Source organism: Leuresthes tenuis, unplaced genomic scaffold (assembly GCF_036924035.1).
Source record: "Leuresthes tenuis unplaced genomic scaffold, fLeuTen1.0.hap1 SCAF_13, whole genome shotgun sequence".
Lineage (NCBI taxonomy): Eukaryota > Metazoa > Chordata > Actinopteri > Atheriniformes > Atherinopsidae > Leuresthes > Leuresthes tenuis.
This window is the reverse complement of record NW_027325367.1, coordinates 19,999,744-20,014,549: the sequence shown is the minus strand read 5'-3', so window position 1 is coordinate 20,014,549 and position 14,806 is coordinate 19,999,744. Positions and strand designations below refer to the sequence as shown.

At 41.0% G+C, this 14,806-nt stretch overlaps 2 protein-coding genes across 4 annotated transcripts in view; one reads left to right on the top strand and one right to left on the bottom strand.

The window, feature by feature from the left end:
* The first annotated feature begins 1,439 nt into the window (after positions 1-1,439).
* On the top strand, positions 1,440-8,657 carry fbxo16 (F-box protein 16). The gene is made up of 8 exons (XM_072361887.1): positions 1,440-1,535; positions 3,008-3,043; positions 3,250-3,456; positions 3,572-3,736; positions 3,869-4,134; positions 7,176-7,287; positions 7,635-7,890; positions 8,593-8,657. The coding sequence occupies exons 1-8, from the start codon at positions 1,440-1,442 to the stop codon at positions 8,655-8,657; spliced, it is 1,203 nt and encodes a 400-aa protein (XP_072217988.1).
* Positions 8,658-9,909: 1,252 nt separating this feature from the next.
* fam49a (family with sequence similarity 49 member A) overlaps positions 9,910-14,806 on the bottom strand; it is a 30,831-nt gene continuing 25,934 nt past the window's right edge. For all 3 annotated transcript variants that reach the window (XM_072362477.1, XM_072362478.1, XM_072362479.1), the window contains 6 exons: positions 14,689-14,766; positions 14,260-14,376; positions 13,001-13,080; positions 12,422-12,548; positions 12,266-12,336; positions 9,910-11,989 (listed from right to left, as the gene is read on the bottom strand). In XM_072362477.1, coding sequence (XP_072218578.1) covers positions 11,926-11,989; positions 12,266-12,336; positions 12,422-12,548; positions 13,001-13,080; positions 14,260-14,376; positions 14,689-14,766 — 537 coding nt within the window. In that variant the 3' untranslated portion in view covers positions 9,910-11,925. The remainder of the gene's footprint in view (positions 11,990-12,265; positions 12,337-12,421; positions 12,549-13,000; positions 13,081-14,259; positions 14,377-14,688; positions 14,767-14,806) is intronic.

The following is a 14,806-nucleotide window of genomic DNA, read 5'->3' as shown; positions in this document are numbered from 1 at the left end:
TCGTCGAGAAACTAGTTCAAATTCAAGAGTTTATGTAGAGTGGCGAAGGAAAAACACCACTGTAACAAAGTTACAAAGCAAAAATAAATCAGTTTGTTTTTATACTCGCGGATATTGAAAACACTTTTTTTTAGACATTATACAAACAAATATGTGAATGAACAAAAATGTAATGTGCTAACAGTTCAGAGTCAGTTAAAATGTTGTCATTACATGAGCTACAAGTTTTTTTTGTGAAAATGGTTTGAAAGCCAGTTAAGCAGGATTATCTAAGACTGAGTAATGCTGTATACAAATACATATACCTCAGATGCCATTTTTCTGAACTGCCTTGATGTATTTAGTTAATAGTTAGTTGTTATTTTGTACAGGATTAAAAATGGAACCTAAATTCATGTGTTCTGATTCGCAGGAATGATTTTTTTTATCTTTTATTTTTTAAGAACCTTAACTCTGACAGCTTCATGGACTTGTTTCCGGTTTGCCACTGTCTGAGTGTGCGTGTCTTGACGCCCCCCCAGGTTTTCTGTCTTCTTTGCGCGCGACCGCCAATCCGAGGACGCGCAGCAGGTTTTCTGCCTCTGTTAAACTTCTCTGACCGGTGGGACTAAGTATTTGTACAGGGCTTCTGCAGACACAGAAAAAAGTTTTAGCAGGAGGCCTCCAGCTTCGTTTTTTAACTGAATCTTACGCAAGAAAAAAATCGGATACCGTACCATTTACTCCTGAAAGAGGTCCAATTGTGTTGGACCAACTGGGACCACTCAATAACATAAATTCTGACTGTTTTTTAATTTTTTTTACATATTCTTACAAGTTCATGACTTCGAAATATGTACAATGTCCAACATCTTTTCTAATGTTTTTCTTTTGCAGCACCAGTGTATCAGAGGCAGAGGGTTTCCATAGTCATCACATTTTCGGGGCTTTTTCGCCACATTTGTCGTCATTAGAGTCGGTGACATAGCACTAACTCCACCGAGGTTTCCCCATGCAGTACTCCCCCTTGTGTTTAACTTGCTGTGGCAGCCAGTCCATGTACGGAGAGTACGCTCACTGCTACTATGGAAACAAGTCAACTGTGGATGGGGAAGTGGGAAGAACGAGAGTAACGGGCAAAAAAGTCAAACAGATTATGCGCATGTGTTCAGGAGTTGGATTTTTCTTATCTGCCAGATGAACAGAATTGATGGTGAGTATGCAGCATGCTAGTGGCATCATTTGTGATACATTATCAATTTAACTGTGATTAAAGTTGATGTATGATAATATAAGAGTCTAAACAAAGACGCGGAGGGGGGGGGGGGGGGGGGTAAAGTGTCATAGCTCTGAGATAAACTGTTAGTGCTTTAAATGACACAGATTCTCTAAAGGATTTAAAACAAGCACATGAGTAAACCTTCCTTTTTTGTTCTTCATCTTTCCTCTGCTGCTCCAAGATGCCGCTTGCTCCAAGGCCCCCTGCAAGCTTTGCTAAGGTGCAAACCAAACGGAGCGCTTGGACCCCTCTGAACCACCCACAGGCCAACAGCAAGGTCCAGATCAGCTCATGCTTAACACTATCAGCCAAAGGCTAGTAATTACAAGCCCAAATCAGAGACACGTGGGATGGGATGAAAAATTAACAAAAGACAGGGATTCTTACTATGACCTATTTCACTGCAGGCAGTATGAACCAAAGATACCATTCTCTATCATTTCTGGCCTGGAACAAATTGCCAGAAAAATTGAGACAGGAAATCTTTTTTTCTTGAAAGACAGAAGAGTCTTATTGGAAAAAAAAAAGATGGACAGAGGATTTCAAACCAATGCCCTGGAAAAACATTGAACTATACATAAACAATGTTCCCTAAAGGTGTGCATATTTCTTCCTAAAGCAATCTGAAGGAATTTCAGTGCATAGAGGGCAAAGGGCACAAGCCCAAGCTTGGTACCCAATATCTCCGTTGCCTCAGACGGCACTAGATCAAGAACCTTTATTCACCAATAACTGATAGTAATGTATATGGAAAACCTTTGCCGAGCACTAGAATATGGAGATGCATTCACAATTATCAGTGGTGTTGGTGAGCATATCGCAGTAAAACATTTGGTACACAAAAAAGTAAAAGGTGTGCATTGTTTTGTCTGAAAGTGCAAACGTGTACGAGACCAACAGATAGCCTTTTTGTACCCTTAAAGGGGAACTCCGGTATTTTTACCTTTTTTTTTTTACCCATATTTACCTTATTTCTGGCATGAAATACGGTCATCTACTCACCAAGAGCAGTTTGGTGAAAGTCGGCGTCCTTCGGAAGATATTTATATTCCTCGAGATCCATATAACGGAGTGAACAGGGGCATAGACGATGCAGCCTCTAAATAAGGCATTATCTGTCTTTATTTCACCAATACTTTAAGACGAATGAATGAATGAACGCGTACTATTGCACTGTTAGTTCATAGCTGCTGTGTTGTTAGTGGTGGCTATCGGGGGGCTTATAGAGGACTTTCTACACACTCGTCTACTGGGATGACGTCATCGACAGCTCATTCACTCCGGTAAGGATGTCCATCGTACTCAAAGTTGTCGTCCACGTCGTCAAAATCTGATAAATATCCTGCCATGTTGCACAAAACTATCAGTAGCAAACTACGTGTGAAGTAAGCCGACTGACACAGAGCACAGAGTAAATAAGCTGTGCTGCAGCAGCGTGCGTCGATGACGTCATCCAGTAGACGAGTGTGTAGAAAGCCCTCTATAAGTCGCGTTCATTCATTCATTCGTCTTAATGTATTGGTGAAATAAAGACAGATAATGCCTTATTTAGAGGCTGTATTGTCAATGCCCTGTTCTCTCCCGTTATATGGATATACGCGGATCTCGAGAAATCTAAATATCTTCCGAAGGACTGTCAGTGGGTTTGATTTGGGTCTTGAACAGCTGTGAGTCCTGAGTACTGATGTTCGGCCAAAGTTCTTTATCTTTTATGACTAAGCATTTTACACTGTCCTCTTTTTTTGTCAGGTGTTTGATGAGAGACGAAGTCTTCTTGCAAAGTGGGTAAGTTTAAGCAGATGAATGGAGATGCACTCAATCCAGTCCACTGATGGTTCTTTCCTGTATAATGAGCACAGTGTGGGGTGTGTCGTACACAAGTAGATCTCTGCCAGTTGACAGAAACCCCATGTTGTGCTCTGTGGAGTCCAATTCAAATATACTCAGTCTGTGCGTGTGAGTTCTGCTATATTCTTTTGCGTTTTCAACAGTTTGATAGGTGGTCTGACAGTCAGAGGAAGGCGGTTCTGCAGGACTTTGTGTTGAACTGCTCTGTGGACCAGCTCAGGTTCCTGAGCCTCAGTGTGAGCAGACAGCTCCCCCTGCAGGCTGCAGACTTCACCTGCCTGCTGCCCAGAGCCCTGTGCCTCTACCTCTTCTCTTTCCTGGACCCACGCAGCCTGTGTCGATGTGCTCAGGTACACATGGATGCAGTTAATGAGCCAGGTGATAATACTGGCTTATAAAGTGCAGTTTCCTGCCTTTACCATTTTGGATAAACCTGCACATTAACAATTTTGTTTGCTCTGCAAGGTGAGCTGGCGATGGAAGAACATAGTGGAGCTGGACCAACTTTGGATGCCCAAATGTCTGAGGCTCGGCTGGTGCATTAGCTTCTCCCCGACAGCGTTCGAGCAGGGCGTCTGGAAGAGACACTACATCCAGACTGTCCAGGAGCTGCGCCTCAGCCTGCTGCAGGTCAGGAGATCTGATCCACAGTGAGCTCACAGTCAAATATACAACATAATGGTCTTGGAGAAGATCGAAGCAAATTAGCTTGATGCCTTTTTGTTACGGGCCAGCAACATGAAAACTGTTGTCTATCTCCAGACTCCCTCCTTCCAGCAGCAGTTGATGGTTCCAGATGCTGCAGCAGTCAGTAGTGCGCACAAAGAGCCACATGAATTGGCCTTCAGCAGCGAGGAGCACCCTACATCCACCCCCCAGCAACATGCAACAAGCTCTAGGTTAGAAATTAAAACAGAGAAGCAGACAGCTGCACTGCCACCATGGAGAGATCCTGACAGATGTCCCAAAGATACAGTGCGCTTCAACTACCTGGACAACCTGGACCCCATCGAACAGGCATTGAGAACGTAAGACTGCAGGCACACTGATCTGTTGGATGCTGATTCATGCTCTTAAATACTCTAACCACACACTGTAGCTTATCTGCAACATCATCTGCAACTAAGTCATTTGAATCATTTAGTTAAAACACTTAAAGATGTAGATCCATAGAGGCTTGTTTTGGTTTCTGATTAAAATGATATTACTTGTGAATTGGGATTGCATTTCATATTTCAGTTTTCAAGTCTGTGTTTCACAAAAATAATTTCCTCATAAAGATTGCACATAAAATGAGGTTTGGTTGCCACAACTGTTCCTTTTGGCAGTAAAAGATTGAGATGAAAAATTTAAATCTAAACAACTCAGTCTGTCCAATCCTCAGAGGTATAAGGAAGCAGCTGCAGACTGAATGTGAAAATTAAACTAATTTTAACACAAATTATCTCTCTTTTCAGAATCATTGTCTTCTTTACCATACAGACAATGTCACATGTTAAGATGAAGTTGGAAGATGGCTATTTGATTTGGTAACACTTTAGAACTATTTGATCAAGTGATTTTATCAAACAGCTATTGATTACTAAATGATTAGTTAATCAAAAGACAAGTTAGCAACAACTCGTGAATAAGTCATTCCTAATCTAAGATTATTTTAGGTGGCACAAATAGGCTAAGTAATCACAACATTAAGCTGTTATTATTAATGAATATCTGCTTAATGATTACACAGAGTTATGCCTCGCTGCATGGTGCACACAAATAACAGATGCTTAAAAAAGTTGTTTTTACAAACCCCATTTCCAGAAAATTTGGGAGAGGTTTCAAAACTTACATGTGTAATTTGCTAATACATTCTTTTTTTAACAGACACGAGTCCAAAGACGTGACTTTCAGACTTTCAGGGATCAGGGCTCGTTTACTTTGGTATTAATTGGCACATTAATTAGTCAGAATTGAATAATACTTTATCAATCCCAGAGGGGAAATTATATTGTTATAGTACAAATTACTGAGTAAAAATGATCTAAATGAATGAATAAACAAATAAAATGAGCAAAAATCTGTTGATAAACTGTTGGAAAGTTAAAGTTAAAGATGATGTTACATTTAGTGGTGCCAGGTAACCCAGGTGAACACTCTGAGCAGGCAACATGGACAGAAATTCACAGCTAACATCCCATACCAGGGATGCCAAGATGCTTTAAAATGTTATTAACAAGCACTGCATTCCCATCTCTTTTACTTTTGTCACTTTGGCTGCAGTATCCGTCAACCCACATAGCCTAAGTGTCAGGTGGGGTGTTAGAATCAATCCAGAACATGTTCCTGTAGCCATGCCTTGGTGAAACACACAATACTGCATTTCCGATACCCCATCTGTGTCGTTCTCAAACTCATCCATTTTATCTGCCAGTGATATAATTTTCCCTGTGATGATCAGCAGAAGAAGTGGTTTAAACTTTTCTCTCCTTTCTGCTTCTGCCCTACATCCCAGACATCTGATCCTTAACTTTTATGGATTTTTGGGATCTTATTCCAAGCACTATTTGATTTTTGGAAATCTTAATTAGCTGCTTCCACATGTAAACAACTTCCCTGCTGCCAGAAGTATCAGCAAATATCTTTCCAGCAGCACGGCATTCAAACCAGATTAGATCTCACTGGAGCCCATTAGGCTGCTAATGCTTGGAGTTTTGCAAGAAAAATTTCTATCCTCTCTCACTGAATACAGGATCTTAGCTGCTCAACAGTCCAGTTCTGTTCTTCATAATGTGCCATATATTTTCAACAGGAGATAGATGTGGACTTGCAGGCAGGCCACCCAGGCACACTCTGTGAGTTTATGAATCCATGATGTTGTAAGTTGTGCAGAAAGAGGTTTGACATTTCCCTGCTCAAAAAAATCATGGACCTACTAGGGAGAAGATGTCCCCTTAATGGTTGCATAGGTCTCTCCAAAATTCCAATATATACCCCGGTACCTTCCCACATGTGCAATTCTTCCATGCCACGGACACTGATGCACCTCCACACCATCACAAAACCTGGCTTTTGCATCTTTCACTCATACCAGCCCGGATGGTCTATCTCATCTTTGACATGTAGAATCATGTGAATTTTTTACCTCTATTAACTCATCTGCCAACAGAACATGTTTCCATTGTTTTTCTGTCCGTTTAAGACAAGCTTGTGTCCAGAGGACATGGCGGTTATCCCGTGTAGAGATGATACGTGACATCCTCCTTACACACAGTTTCAGGTTACATTTCGGGATTTAGTGGTAGACTGTTTCTCATTCAGTGCTGCCTCAAAGGTCTCAAAGGTTATGGCCATTCAACAGTGAATTCTGAGATTTCTCCAGACCCCTGAATCTTTTCACAATATTACTGTCGATGTTGAGAGACCAAAGCACTTAGCGATATTGCACTGAGGAAAATACATTTTTGAACTTATAGATGACGACCAAGTTTGACACTAAATTGTTAGCCACGACCCATTTTTGCTTGGAAAGACTAAGCCTTTCATGGAAGTTCCTTTTATACCCAATTGTGACACCCTCACCAGTCACCAATTAATTTCCTGATTGTAGAATCTCTAAGAATGCTGTTATGGGTATATTCTATCAGCCTGTCTCTCCCAACATTTGTTTTTGTGTGTTGCTGGTGTCAAATGTACTTATCTGGCAGCGAGGTTTTGTAGTTTTCTGCTGTGTTTGTCCATTATCACCGAACACCAGTATGAATGGAAACAAATCCTTGTTCTAGCAGTAGTTTGCAGTGTACTTGTAGAAACTAATTTTGTTAGTATTGATACAATTTAAAATTTCACACGTTAGCATTTATTCATATTGACAAAACAATAACCGTTTTAGAGCATCATTCTGTAAGCCAATCATGTGTTTTTTCAAACAGCCACATTTGGTTTTGCCCCTCCTCTGCCTGAAGTTACTGAGATTAACACCCTGCAACTGACTGAATGAGTGACTGATACGTCAGCATTATTTTTTCAAAGCCATGTAAATTAACAGCGCTGTCAGATCCACCCTCTCACAGCCATTTCTCTTCAGGCAGATGAGAAGCAGAGCCTCCAACTGCAGCAGCAGCACATCCAAGATGGACGACGGGAAGAGGAAAACGCTGTCAGAGGCCACTTACAAGCTGCGTAAAGCGAAGTCGCTGGTAAACTCCCCTTCATTCATCACCGCCCCAAACCTACTGTGACTGTGCCCTCTCATTGTTTGAGTTCAAGGGTGTGATAAACGCGGAGCATTCCCTGGAGACTGTGCAACCGGCAGGCACCATGCATTATGGAGCAGAGTTTACACAGAAATGCATGCTAATGATGAGCTGTTGAGAATAGGAGGTGATGGGAAGGGAGGAGGGGGCAAATTATGCTGATGATGATGATTGAGGGAAAGACTAAATAGCGGACACTGTGGCCTTCAGGTTTTGGTAAAATCATCTTTGTTTTCTTTTCCATCAAAGTATCCCAACTTCTTTCACAACTTTGGTCTCTCTTGTTCCAGATGTTCCTTAGCTCCAACTGCAGAGCCCACCACTCTCCCCCTCCTCCTCATGATCATCCACATCAACAGACCCAAATGAGCCCCCAATGTGCATCTCATACTCAAGACTACCCCATCACCAAGGAGACCGCCGAGAGCCTGTTGAGCCTGGCCCAGTGGAATGCTGGGATCTGTCCAAAACCAGTGAGGACGCCGGTGCCTCGGCTGTCTGCGGATGCACTCAGAGTGTCCCGGCGCTCGCATAGGAGCGCTGCCAGTAAGTGATCACACTTCCTATGCTCCTCCGGGCAGAATCTGATGTAACCACAGAGTAAGAAATGCATCTGGGGAAAATTTTGGCCTAAAAATAGCTGATTCTGCAAGAAAGTGCAGATTGTGACCCGATTCGAAATATTGCAACTTGTTTTTGTTACAGAATCCTGAATGGAGGGGAATTCTGAGCTCCAAAGCATTAAAAGGGTTTACAAAAGAAAAAAACTCAAGCAAAAAATGTCAAGCTCTTTAATGATAAAGGAGCATTGGCTCACAGCTCCGGCCTTTTGTAGATGTGTGTGATTCAAGATCAGGGCAAAGATTTTGATATAAATGTGAAGGAATGGCATGCCTGAAGTTTGATTGCAAACAAGTTGACAAAAAAGGTAAATATACAGAAAGGAAATGTTGGGCTCGGATATTCACATCAGAAATCTGATGGTGGAAAATTATGGATCAAAACCAATACTTTCAGCTTTTAACCAGATTCATTATGAGAGTCTAACGCGCAACAGCTACAACACACATTTCAGTTTAATGAAAGCTGCAGGGATTCTTATGACTGCACTTATTTCAGGTTGGGCTTCATACTGTACGCTTAGATAATGGGTTACTATGACTACTATTGATGTCACCAACTGTAACCTCCCTTTCTCCATTGAGACTTTGTTTGGTCATTTCAACTGAGTATTTTCACTGATCACAGGTAAACCATTGTTCGAGGTTCAACCCTGGACTGTGCCTGCTTCACAAAGGCAGGAACTGAAGTGAGGTATACCGCCCCCACCAGGAGGATGAGAGAACTACAGCACACAGCTGGAGAGCTTCACTTCTAATACACTATATTGCCAAAAGTATTTGTTCAAATTGCCTTTACACGCATATGAACTTTAGTGGCATCCCACTCTTAATCCATAGGGTTTAATATGACGTCGGCGTACCCTTTGCAGCTATAACATTTTTAACCGTTCTTCCAGAAGCGCATTTGTGAGGTCAGACACTGATGTTGGATGAGAAGGCCTGGCTCGCAGTCTAATTCATCCCAAAGGTGTTCTATCGGGTTGAGGTCAGGACTCTGTGCAGGCCAGTCAGGTTCTTCCACATCAAACTCGTTCATCCACGTCTTTATGGACCTTGCTTTGTGCACTGGTGCACAGTCATGTTGGAACAGGAAGGGGTCATCCCCAAACTATTTCCGCAAACTTGGGAGCATGAAATTGTCCAAAATCTCTTTGAAGCATTCAGAGTTCCTTTCACTGGAATCCTTCAGATTGTCAGATGGAGAGTCCAGTGGCGGCGTGCTTTACACCACTGCATACAAGGCTTTGCATTGCACTTTGCGATGTATGGTGTGGATGCAGCTGCTCGGAAACCCATTCCATGAAGATCTCTACGCTCTGTTCTTGAGCTACTCTGAAAGCCACATGAAGTTTGGAGGTCTGTAGCGATTGGGTGTGCAGAAAGTGACCTCTGCTCACTATGCGCCTCAGCATCCGCTGATCCCGTTCTGTCATTTTACATGGCCGACCACTTTGTCCAATTGCTTCCTCTTTGCTACCACTGACATTTGACTGTGGAATATTTAGTAGCGAGGAAATTTCACGGTACCACGCTGGAATTCACTGAGCTCCTGAAAGAATGGGTGCATTCACACATTCTTTCACAATGGTTTGTAGAAGCAGTCTGGGTCTGGGTAGAAGTCATGCCTGGGTGCTTGAATTTAAACACCTGTGACCATCGAAGTGATTGGAACCTGAATTTAGTTATTTGGATGGGTGAGTGAATACTTTTGGCAATATAATATAGGATGAAGCTTAGACATATCATCAAGATATTTTTTCTTCTACCTCTTTCACTTGCCTTTCAGGCACTCCTCATACATTTCAGCGTGCATCAAAACGATTTCAATGGGCATCAGTTATGAAAGAAAATAAATATTTCACACCGCAGTTGTCCATTTTCTTTCTATCAAATTCAATAAATAAGCAGCACAGAGGAAAAAAAACAACAAAAAAAATCAGCCTCTTTTAAGAAATGTACCACCTTTATTATCCATTCCACACATTTCATTCAGTATGCAAGAACAAAGCCAAAGCATTTATATAAACAGTGAGTCTGAACTCCAAAATATCAAGCAATAGTTGTCAGTTTAAAACAAGAACAAAACTGATGTCTCAGTATTCAGAACATTGTTGTGCATTCAACACAGTAGCATCGGGAGAAGAGGGAAGCTTTGTGTACATCAGTCCTGACAGAGGATGCGATTTCTGCATTTTAAAAATCACTACAGTCAGATATGAGACATCGCCATCATACATACACCTGCTTTACACCTCGGCACGTACAGTTTCACTCACTGCATGGAACAAATAACATCCAAAGTATGGCACGCATGCACACACATACACACACACTTTCTTTTAGGCATGTTTCTAAATACAAGAGAAACATACAACAGACTTAAAAAAACAAACAGACATGTTAATGGGATGCTGCTTAACTGAGGACATGTTAATCTAAGGACAAGAGTGGGTGTGCTTCATTGGACACCATCTATGGCTTATGGATGCTTTTAAGACCCAATGTTTGTCAGCTTATGTAAGGCAACGCTGTGCTCCACGACACCTCCAGATTTTAAGACCACAGGGGTTCTGTTCATGTTGAATCAGAAGGGCGTAATGTGCTGCAGGCATATGAGATATAGGTAGAACAGTGAAATGTGAGATGGTAATTCTTTTTTTAAGGAGGTTTTCTAATAGTTTAACCCAGAAAAACATAAAACATCTCAACAACGTCTCTATATAAGTTTGCTGCGTCCATTATCACGCACACATTGTAACCTCATTGGTGTGCAGAGATTACAGTAAAACTGAGCCACAGTTCCACAGTCACAGATTGTCCAACCTAGTCTCAGCAGGCAGGTGAGGAGCTGCTGCACTCGGATCACCCAAGGGAGCGATCAGGGACATCAAATAACCCCCACCCCCCCAAAAAAAAGAAGGTTAACCTTGTTTTGACTTGTTTTAACAATTTTCTTTCAGTCAGTCAATTCATGAAAAACATCCAAATAATTTAAAAGTGGATTTTTTTTTCTTTCTTTAAAAAATACCCTCCAAATCAACCAAATCTTTCCTTTTTTTTGGTCTTAAAGAAAGTCTGACAGCAAACCCCTCACACATGAAGAGAAAAGCAAAAAAAAAAAAAGGTAAAACATGCAACCCCCCAATCTCCAAATAAACATCAGGCGGGTTGACTGACTTTGACATCTCTTCCATTCCGATCATCTCTACCTCTCCGTTACAGCACACATCAACTTACTGGATGTACAGACACGTTTTATTGTTCACAGTGGGTTTGATTTAACAGGCGCTCAAGGCTGAAGTTTGAATAAAAGAATCACAAGAGCTAACGATGGAAAAACAAAAGAAAGAAAAGAAAACCACTAATGTTCTCATCATGACATCACACACTTATCAGCCCCTCACTGCAACAGGAATGTCCACCCCAACGTGCAGATAAAGCACAAAAAGAACCTCCACTTGTTTTAACGCTTTTCTTAGAACTCTCGTATTGTGATTCAAAAAAAGAACCTACGTCAGGATTTAAAAGGCCATCATTCCAAAACAAACATCTATTTTGCATCCAAAAACAAACATAAAGCTGTACTTTAAACCAATTCCATTTTCCACTGTACGATTTTATTGGAGAACATGCTCTCATTGCCTTTTTCCACTTCATTCAAAGTGCAGCTTACAAAGCTCAGTTTTCTGTGTAAGGCTGAAAGGTTTCCATCGTTCGGCAGCTGTTAACAGCAGAGGCAATTCATGTGACGCTTTCGTGGTTTTTCTTTTTTTTTTTCTTTGCAAAATACAAAGTATGTATTCTGCAGGTCTCAAGCTGGAGGGAATGACTATCAAAATACACACAAGTATTAACATCGAGGCTTTTTAAATAATGTAAACATATACATCTTATCGGAGGTCAGCCCAATGATCCTCTTCATATCTATTTATATATTTATATATAAAAAGAACAAATATTACTGGAGCATCGTCCGGATGTTCTTTGGAGTGGACTCGTCATTCAGGTGTTTTGTGGTGAATCTGAAGAGATGAGAGTCAAAGAGGACTTTAAAGAACAATAATGACAACGAGGCAAGTAAAAGAATCACATCAGCCCAGGTCTGGATTTTTACAGGTTTAATGTTTAAAAAGTTGTCATATTAGAATGAAGAAAACTATGGTAAAAAAAAAAAAAAAGAGAATAATTTTAGTTATTTTAGGTCTAAGGAGAAAAAATGATATATAAAAATAGAGACTCCAGACATGTGGGGCACAGAATTACTCCAAATGAAACCAAAACTGAGTGACTGAACCTACTTGAGCGCGTTCAGCAGACCCTCCACGTTGTCCGCCGGCTGGTCCTTCAGGACTTTTATGCACCCTTTCATCTGAGGAGAAATAAACCGTCAGAATGAGAGCACAGAAGAATCAGGCGCCTCACGGTGCTTCCTTTACAGCAAGTGCACTGCTTACATCTATCTTGGAGGACCTGTTGAAGGCTCCGTTGGGGTGGACGTGGTCATACAGAATAATGACTCCTACCATCACCCTCATGCAAAACAAGAGTGTGTCCTCACTACTGAAGCGACTTGAATATTCCCTGAAAACACAGAGGAGGGGGGAGAGATGATCAAAATAATAATCGCAGCTCGCGCCCATGCTGAATTATTTGTTAGTGTGCAGCTGAATGAATACATGAGGACATCCTGAGTCTGGGAGGCTGACTGATATAAAGAGCAGAGCAAAATTGCTTCTCAGGTCTTGTCATAAAATTCACAAACTCACTTTGGCATATTTGTCAGAGTCAGTGTCAGTCTGTAGCTGATCAAACAGGAAAAAAAACCGAACGACAATTCAAGCATTTTCAGACTTTTATGTATTATGTCTAATCTCAAAGTGCTGCTGTGGGAACAAATCAGTCTTATTCAGACTGAGAAGTAACTTGTAACTTGTTTAAACATTCACAGAATTCTGCGGCTTGTGAGAACAGATTTAACTCGTGCGAGTGTGTGTGTGTGTGTGTGTGTGTGTGTGTGTTCATTCAAAACTCACGGTGTCTCTAACATGACCTTACAGACACTGGCCATAGTGCTGAGACAATCTGTTGTGTTCTCCAGTGGAAGAGTCTTGTTCTACAAAAGGTAAAAGATCAGATACATTATTTCAACAGTTTGTTCCAGGTTATCATCAAACCTTCAGCTGAACAAAGCATCACATGTTTCTCAAACTCAAAACACATTTTCTGAGACATTTGGCATCATTGAAGCTCCAAATCTGATCTCATCAAGTTGATGCTTTTAGTTATGAGACTGTCCTGTGGCTGACGTTTAGTCCAATGATCGGTTTCTTGTGGTTCTGCTTTTGGTCTTTTCCTCTTATGGGAAACATCTGTCTCCTGAGCTACTACCACCTGCTGACTGTGTCCATCTACCCTGCGTGGGTTTATCACAGCTGGCAGCAGCTGTTAAGGACAGTGATCGTGAATCCAACAGCAAATATACGGGCTGCGGAAGATGCTAAAAAGCTCCTGAAATTAAGCAGAACGATGATGATGATGATGATGATGCTTTGACGGTTCATCAATATGAAGAATACTTTTCACGTTTTGGAAAAAAAACAAAAACAACTTTTACTTAATTAGTGTTTAATTTGCTGCTTGAGAGTCGAGCAGACAGTGATCATTTGGCATAACCGCTAAACCTTTTACTCCATTTACCTGCATCAAAACAGAGGAATGAAGCCAACATCTCATCACATTTTCCACAGTTTTCCACCTTTTTCTGCCATATCTGACCTACTGCGTTTCACTGAGTCTCTAATAATCATCAAAGTAATTGTTTTACACCAACAACTTTGGAGTGGCAATTTGCTGAATTTGTTGCACAAATCTTTCAGTTAAAGTAATAGCTGCTCAAAGGAACGGTTAAATCCTTATTAGCTATTATTTCTATGAAAATCATGAACTAAAAATCCACGATGGTGACGGAAGCAAGCACACTCCTTAAATTCATTAGGAAATTATTTCCTTTAGCAATAAATAAGTGAGAGGTAAGATCATTTTCTCACTGACTCATTACTAGCTGTTTATTTATTTATTTATTTATTTTTTTTCAAACGGAGTCGTTACCCCCTGCTGGCCGTTAGAAAGAATGCAGGAGCTTTCATTTCCCCTTTAAGTCAAGTATGACTGAAAATTCTAAAGTCATTTCTGTTAAATGTATCAATAATCAAGCAAACAAGAGGCTGATCCTCATTTAATCATAAAGCGCTTGTTGGTGGAACTGACGGCTAAGTTGTGTCAACGCTCTCACCTCTGTCACAAAGTTTGTGGTTGCGTTGCTGAGCGTTTTCAGCATGGGTGTGGCCTCAGCGTAGAACAGAGACATCCTGTTGGCCATCTCATTGTTCACTTCATTCTCAATGTCCAACTGTGGGAAGACACAAATGTCACACATGAACTACAAGTGTCACATTACACCCTTCGCTATTTTAACAAAAAGATTTAATATAAATTAAATTTTAAAAAGTTCTTTTTTTTTTATATACGTCATGAATCTCTCCCTTATTTCAAAACATCTGGTCAGCTAAAACTGTCAGCTGAGCAGGTTGACATGAATGCTGTGAAATACAAATCATTTTGATCAGTTTGTTGGATTTCTGGACAGGATCTGAAGTAGGAAAAAAGACGAAGAAAAAAAGAGCGAACACACAAAAGACGGTTAAAAAAAAGAAAAACTTACATTCATGTCGTTTATCCTGTTCCGACTGATGGTCCTTCTGTAGTAGCTGAAGTCATTCTGGATGGCAGGAATTCTCATCTGAAGCCAAACAAGCACACAGTCAGCCACCACATAACAA